The following is an 8,703-nucleotide window of genomic DNA, read 5'->3' on the forward strand; positions in this document are numbered from 1 at the left end:
AGCAGTCGTCCATACTGTAGTTGTTGCCACCAATGAAACATCAGGTTAGAACTGACCTTCAGTAACCCATGCTTTTCGTAAGAGGTGGGAATCAGGTATATCTGGCTCGCTGACTAGGTTGACACATGTCATCGTATCCCAATTGTGTAGATTGATGCTTATGCTGTGGGTCGCTGTATTGTCTGGTCCAGATGCAATTATTTACACTCCACAACTATATAGCTGGAATAGTGCTGGGAGTGATGTAAACCTTAACTTACTCACTGACCGTTTTTCATCTAGCAATCTGATGAGATCTTGTGCATGAAGATAGATTATACATATTTTACACAGTCCTACCAGTCTTCAACTCACCTGAACACACCTGCAGAAATTCTAGGCCTCCGCGGTCTCAGATTCTGCCTCCCCAGCTGTTGCTGGATCCAGTAGATCTTTCTTTTTCTGACAATATATGGCATTAGTTTATACCACAAGATAGAAGATGCACACATGACCATACCCATGACTGCAGATGCAATACATCTGTGACCTGACTAATTTAGGATATTTGTCTACTCATCATGCTGTTCTTCAACATGACAGATTAGCCACTGGTAAACATCCCATATTTAATGGACTGTATGAATTCTTTCTACTTGAAAGAAGCTGGCAACCCAAAGATATTCCTAAGTTACCAGCAGTTCAATCTACTCTCCTAGGTAAAACTTGAACCTCTCTCAATCATGATACAAGAATAAAGGCAGCTTCTGTCTCAAAAGGGAGGGGTTTGTTTCGTTTCTGGAGCACATCTCAAAAACTTTGTAATATCTGTCAGGAAAAGTTGGTAAATATGTATGGCAGATCCCAAAGTGGTGCCTTTTGCTCTTTACAAGTTTTTGTGATTTATGATTTTCTTGGTTTCCATGGAAACTTATCTGACTTCGTCTCATATTGACAGGTGTGTTTCGTTTCCAGCGTGGAACTCAAAAACTTCCAAATATCTGTCAGTAAAACTTTCTAGATATGTGTAGTAGACCCCAAAGTGGTGCCTTTCGCCATTTACAGGTTTTTTTGATTCATCACTTTCAGGGTTCCATGGAAACAATTCGGACTTAGTCTCAAAATGGAGGAAAGGGCCTCATTTCCGGAGCACAACTCGAAAACTATGTAATATCTTTCAGCAAAACTTGGCAGATATTTGAGGCAGAACACAAAGTTGTGCCTTTTGCTCTTTACAAAGTTTAGGCATTGTTATTTATTCTGGAAACAATTCGGACTTAGTCTCAAAATGAAGGGATGGGCTTCGTTTCCAGAGCAGAACTAAAAAACTGTTCAATATTTTTCTGCAAAACTTGGCAGATATTTGCAGCAGTCTATAAAGTCATGCCTTTTGCTATTTATAAAGTTCTGGCATGTTTATTTTTCCTGGTTTCCATGGAAACAATTCAGACTTAGTGTCAAAATGGACAGAAGGGCTTCGTTTCTGAAAAGACATTAACTGCAGATGATTTTTCCTATCAAATATGTGGGGGCCGGGGGGATATGTCATCCTCTGATGACTCTTGTTAATTTTACAGAGCTGCTGACATATTTAACTAAGTACAGTACAGTACACAATATCTACATCAGCAGACACATTCTCCAAAGAATCCATGACATCATTCCACAGCCAGTACTTTATGAAGTTACCTTCATTTTTACAGATTTACCTTGGATTTTTTTCAGAATATTTTCCACTGCTGCAGCTGATGTTTATTCTGGAAGAAACTGTTGATATTGACAGTTTACAATATCGTCTCATTGACTTCATGGCGAGTCATCATTTAAGGTCAGAAGTAGAGATCTGTATGTATGTATGTAAAGATGACCATCCTTATTTCCAGGCCCAAGTGTACCAGGAGTTCTTCTCTCAAGGGGACTTAGAGAAGGCTGTTGGTAAGGACCCAATAGAAATGATGGACAGAGAAAAGGCCTGTATCCCAGACCTGCAGATCAACTTCCTTGATGGCATTGCACTGCCTGTCTACAGGTGAGACCTTCTGTGGAGTTGGTTGTTACGCATTCTGATCCTATTTTGTCTCTTTCATCCCCTGGGTAAAAAGGAATGGGTGCTGTCCATTCATCCTTTTGTCCCTCACATTTGGTATCTATGTTAAATATTGTTTGATCTTTAAACTTGATTGACATTGTTTGTAATAGGATTGTGGTAAATAAAATTAATATTATAAACTATAAGGAGACGATTGTACACAGTTTGTGTGCTTATTGAACTGGACCTATTACATTGCATGTAAGTGCACTTCACATTACACTATGAAAATTGCACATATAGAAATTGTACTTTCTTCAGTGATGAACAGCTCATTACTTTAGTATTAACTACCAGGTGTTTTCTGTTATAGTGTTATATATTTCAACTTCAAAATGATCACAGATCATTCGTTAATCATATGCTTAATATTATTCACATCAACATTTGAAACAGCATCACCAAATTTACAAAAGAAGACATTACTGAAAGTAAAAATTCAGTTATCAAAAGGACAACTGTATCTTGTTTTATATTAGTCCAAGCTTAGGAACCCATGAAGATCTGGGTTAGATTTGATCTGCAGCAATCCCATGCCTGTCATTAGAGACAACTAACAAGATCAGGTGATCAGACTCACTGACTTGTTTGACACATCATCGTTTCCCAGATACTCATGCTGTTGATCACTGTATTATCTGGTTTTATTTACAGATTATTATTATTTACAGACTGACACCATATATAGCTGGGATATTGCTAAGCATGGCAAAAAACTATGCTCACTCACTCTTGCCTCAGGCTAATGTGTGAGCATATAGATGGAATCTAGCAATTCTAATACCATTTTGGAACTTTGGAGGTAAAGAATAAGATTTGCATGGATATAAACAGTAGGGCCTGTTTACTTTACCTTTTTTCATTTTTACCATGTAAGAAAATTAGTTGGAAAGTTCAATGTTTACAGGATTCTGGAGAAACTTTTCCCTGAGTGTAAAGAAGTTCATGAAGCTGTGGAAAAGAATAAACTGAAATGGGTTCGTATTGGCCAGCTCCTGAAGATGCGTCGAGGAACCAGTACCCAGGGTTTAAGCATGGAACAGATCCTCACTCTGGAGGATGACGAGGAAGAGGTTAATGAGCAGCATAATGGCAGATAGATCTCATGCCTCATTCATATCCAGTCCATATCTCAACATATGTTATGAAGAAGGACCTCTTTCCTCTTCATGAAAGTTGTTGGTACAGCAATGATTGGGTAGTCTGCATAGGTCTGCCGACGATGTGGAGGGACAGAAGTGCTGTGTGTAATTGTGATCAGGCATCTAATGCTAACAATCCATGGGTGATACTGTGAAGCTTTATGCTTCCAACTGATATTAATTAGTGCTAATCATATCCTGCCTGTTTAAGTGTGGCTACTGTCAGGGAAGAGGAAGGAGGGTCCAGATGTCTCTATGATGCTTCTTAATTTGCAAATATAAAAAAATTTACTATTTTCCATTAATCTGATAAGATGTATGCAGACAAGAATTTGATATTTTCTTGCCAGGGCTTCAGTATTTTTCAGGATGTTGAAATGAACCAGATTTGGAAACAACAAAACGAAAATAAACGTCATAGAGACCCAATTCTAAGTGTTTACTTCTAGCGCATTTTTTTGTTTCGCAACTGTGCCTTGCTGTGCAGGAACTTTCTTGCATGTTATCCCAGACTGTTCTAATCAGGGCAAGAGACATGATCTCAATAGAAGACTGTCTCACGTCACACTGCCAGACACACTGTGTTGGTTGTTCAGTGTCCACCTGACTGGGAGATCCATGCAGTGGTAGGAACCTTTTTTCTGGTGCTTCAGTAGTTCACTGTAACTTGTGAAATAGAAAGCCTGTATACAAACAGAAAAAGGAATGAAATCCTTTGTTTCCTTATTTTTCATAGAGTGATGTCCTCATTGTTAAGTTTGCTGAAAACAGCATGAAGCAGCTTTCAGATAATATTTCTAGGGTTGTATAGTGACATATTCTTCTCTCTCTGACATTCACATTACCCATGAAATGTATGGTTATTATTCTCACTGTACAAAAACCTTTGAATATTTTCATGAATATTATTTTGAGGACATACGCAGTGCACAATGTATACATGAACTCTGCTAAATGAAAACATTTGTTATCTATTGTATCTGATTGGATTAGCTGAAAGTTCCTAATATACTTTTGTTTGACTTCAAAGATATTTAAATATTTAAGATACATATTCCAGCTGATGTGTCACTGTGATACCTTGACTGTTACGATATGGATGGCCTGTGCTAAATCCAGGCAATATCTTGGTGCTTAGAGTTATCTCCCTTATAACAACAGTTCTCTTGTCCTCAATCCACAATGATGGAAGTGAAATCTATGAAAGTGATAAAAGGCAACATGTCTGTTGCTAGACTTCACGATATAAGATGAAGTTGTTTGCTTCAACAAGACTATTTTGTTATTGATGATGTTATTTCTTACAATTCAAAGTTTCCTAGCATTGTTAGAGTTGTGTTGGTTTTTTAAATACATGTCTTACTCACTGCATTTCAGCTGAATGTTGCATCACAAACCATTTGGTTAGTCGGTATTGTAGCCGTGTGTACCTATGCTGATACAGAACGTCTAACCTAGCAGTTTCATTCATTGGGAACCAGCTTGTAGTAAGCATATCAGTATCATGAAGGACGTCAACTGTAATGAAAGCGTCAGATCATTGGTGGATCGTGTTATATTTCTTGTCAACTATCAGCTGTTTTCAAGAATATTGATGAAAGGAATGGATCTGATTGATATTTTTTGGTTTTGTTTTGTTTTGTATTTTTGGCTTGCTTGTTGATATACAAAACTTTCATGTAGTTTGCGATGCAACATGAACAAAGTACTTGTGCATTTCATCAACTTGTTATTCTATTTCTGAAGATTGTTGTACAAATGTAGATATTTAGACAAGGATGCATCGTTAGGGTAAACTTGTAACCATGCAAGCAACTGCAGAATGTGTGTTTGCCTGTCTTTGCCAATGAGATATTGTTATTTTAGACAAATCAAAGATATTCTTGTATAACAAGTCAGAATACTCGTAGTTGTCAACGTTCATCATCAGCATCTGATTAGTATGTTTTAGTCAGTTATGAAACCAAGTGGTTTCACCAATATATATTTTACATATCAATTACTTGCTTGATGAAATTGACAGTGAATTGTGATTCTGTGTTAGATAGTTATTCTAGATTCTGTATGTGATTGCTCCAATTTAAACTATTCCTAAGTGCGAAAGCTTACATGATTATTTTGTTCACTATGTCTGAGGATTAGCAGTTGCTGTGACTTCATTTACTGTTTCTTAGCAAACCATTGCATGTTCTTCTGGATTCCAATGTTACTGTAAAATAATGGTTATTTCTGATCAGTTGCCAGACAGTGAAATCCTGGTTATTCTATAGCCAACCATATAGACAGAACATGAAAATTATATACAAAGCAACCTCACCATTTCATAATTTGAAAAAATCATCTTAATAGCAGACATACAAATAACTTGATCCAGACATGACTATCCATGTCATGCTTAACAAAACGGGTTTAATGACAAGAAGAATCTCCTCCTCCAGAATCCTTGTCTGGACTGAACAGCACAATGATGTGTAGTCATGATTTACAGTGCTGTTGTTACAGTGCTATGGGATCATTTTGATGTTTAGATTTATACACTGCTGTATGTTCACTTTGTCATAATTTCCTTTTTATATATTTGTTACCTTTTATTATCTGTGATACAGCTATGTTGGATCCACAAGTCCATTTGTTTGGATGATATTTAAACATACAATTCAAGTTTCAGGACCGGAATATTGGGTAGATATTTACAACCACGATCTCTAAAATATAACCAACCATATTCTCGTTCCATAGTCTGAAGTCAAACACTTCTGGTTCTGAGTTGATTTGTGATAGAGTCTGATATTATGGTAATTTGTTAGAATTACATCTTGTACATATGTTCAATACATGTATATCATTAGCTCACTCACCGCTTTCCATCAAGTCAATACCATTTGTGTTGTGTTCAAATGTCATCAGAAGTAATTCTTACGTGTTAGAGATGTTCATGATATTAATCAGATATATGGTGCATAATTATGATAGCAAAAGTATCTGTATACTATGCCTCATCTTAGTTGCAGCAGTAAATTCTGGCAGCTGCACTTGTAACTCTCAACCACATCCAGCAGATACACATGTACGACAGGAGAGATACACCTGTACCACATAACCACTTCTGTCTGATACATATGTGCTGCAGCCCTTAACCACTTTAGCAGTTAATTACCTAATTACAGTCACCTCAAGCAGATACAGCTACATAATGTTATGATATCTTGAAGCAAAATACATTTTACACCAAGAAATAAATTGTGTTCCCTGTATCCAGTTGTATAAGGACTGCTTGTGAAGTACATCCCTGCAGTCATACACTGGTTCCATTCCTTTCTCTAATGATTGTACCTTTTCATTTCAACTTCCTCATGCTTTTCAAAAACCTATGTATCATATCATGTCCCAGTTCATCAGTAAACAGTATTAAGAGGTAAACAACTACACCGGTAGGGTCAGCATGAAGCTCTTATAAGCTCCTCTATAAAATGTTGGTTGTTTTGTTAGATATATTCCAAATGTCTGGTCTGTGAAGACACAATTCGCCATGTGTGAAATGCTTAATTTCTAAGACATTCAAAATGGTTCTGTAATTGTGGTTTCAATTGTAATGAAATTGTTTTAAAGTAGACAAAGTGTGTGTTCTAACCCCCCAAAATGTCTTGATTAACTTAAGACAGTATGTTATAAATAGGCGCCAAGTATTTAACAGCAGCATGTAGAAGAGGAGTGTCTTCCTTTGTCTGAGTTGGGCAATATAGCATTCACTTGTGATGTCTGAAGTTTTGTGTTTGATTCCACACACATCTTCAATGTTTGTAGCCCATTTCTGGTTCTTCAAGCTACCCCCTCCCTAAATATTTCTGGAAAAATAATTTAAATATCAAGGTAAATACTATGTTTGAGTAAATTAAAAGATGTAACAGCCCATCATATCATTCACAACCACATGTCACTGTTGAGTTCATTTCCTCTGCTTGAGAGGACAACCATGCTACAGACCAGCTAGATAACACATTTTACTATAAATACAAACAATGTATCCCATATAATATGAGCACCAGTCAAGTGACTCTGTCATGCACAGAGATCTGTAATGAAATCCCTCAAAAAGACCATTACACACAGTTTTTTTCAAATTTGTGTACAGATTCCTGTGAAGGACCCTCACTGATTATAGTCATGAATATATCTGTTGAAACATAACATGAAGGAATACATGCAATATTAACAATATACAATCATATAAGTCTCATGTGTATCAAACAATACCTTTTCAAATGGAAAGTTTATTATAATCATTACTTCAGCCACTGTTTTGACATATGATCATTGTGTTCAGTAAGCATATCCTATTATTGTTTTTCCCTGTTGTTGAGTTTTTCTTTTAACCTCTAACTAATTTTAGATTATTTTCTCTGTTCGGGTAATCATTACAACAATAAGTTTCATGTGTTTTCATTGTACAAATTTTATGTCCAGACTATAGTAAGCAATGTGTATTGGCTTACAGCCATTCTTTACATGGCTTGATCGTTTTATTTTCAGGGATTGTTTTAGGATTGGAAAATAAAATGCAAAACTCCCAGTTTCTTGTTTAGATATGTGCAGATTGTATAATGAGATGTCTTAATAATGTAGGCATCAGTTGTTTTAAACTTGTTCTTTAATAAACTTTTTGCTGATAAGGGATGTTCCTTTGTTGGTTTTCATTGCATACATACACTGAACAATAAAAATAGGGATCATGAATATGTGTGATGGGGAATTTAGTTAAGAGTTAAGACTGAACTTCATATTTTACATGTATGAAAATATATGTTCATGATCAAACAACTATTTGTTCAGCATAGTATAGTGTGTGTCTGCATGTGGGTCAGACACTCTCAAGTTTCCTGATAACGTAGTATAGAACCTCACCTTTATCACCACTCAAACATCCAAAAGTAGTTCTGTTGTCTTAAAGTATGAACTGCTTTTAAATATGATAGACTTTCAATAAGACTTGAAAAATTAATAACTGACTTATTTCAGGTGCAGTATCTTGTTTGATATGACATGATAATGTACACTCACATTGAGCATTCAGTCTGTTGACATCAAGCCATCCCTGCATATTGCTTCATTCTTTGTTCCAACATCACAGCTTAGGCAGCTCTGACAGTTTAGAAGGAACAGATCAAGTATTTAGGAACCTAGTAGGTCTATGTTTTTTTACAGTCGCTGAATGATACCTTCTGATTATCTGAAAAGCCGATTTTCCTGGAAGACCTAAATTATTTCTGTGATGGCTGTAATCACATTGTCAGTTATCAACCAATGCAGATAGAGGAAGTACATTCCTGCTAAAACATACGCCATACAAGGACATGGGTTTTACATAAGTATTACTTCTTTTGTTTGTGCTACTGTTGATAGAAAACTTTACAAGAACAATTTCATCTTTGCACTTAACTGTTTTACGGTTACAGTTACATTATCACTATCTTTAATTATTTGATACATTCTACT

General features: G+C 36.1%; 1 protein-coding gene across 3 annotated transcripts in view; it reads left to right on the forward strand.

The window, feature by feature from the left end:
• LOC137274163 (cGMP-dependent 3',5'-cyclic phosphodiesterase-like) overlaps positions 1–7,880 on the forward strand; it is a 103,180-nt gene extending 95,300 nt beyond the window's left edge. For all 3 annotated transcript variants that reach the window (XM_067807200.1, XM_067807199.1, XM_067807198.1), the window contains exons 30-31: positions 1,863–2,008; positions 2,976–7,880. In XM_067807200.1, the coding sequence (XP_067663301.1) occupies positions 1,863–2,008; positions 2,976–3,168 (339 nt within the window). In that variant the 3' untranslated portion in view covers positions 3,169–7,880. The remainder of the gene's footprint in view (positions 1–1,862; positions 2,009–2,975) is intronic.
• Positions 7,881–8,703: the final 823 nt, after the last annotated feature.

Source organism: Haliotis asinina, chromosome 2, assembly GCF_037392515.1.
Source record: "Haliotis asinina isolate JCU_RB_2024 chromosome 2, JCU_Hal_asi_v2, whole genome shotgun sequence".
Lineage (NCBI taxonomy): Eukaryota > Metazoa > Mollusca > Gastropoda > Lepetellida > Haliotidae > Haliotis > Haliotis asinina.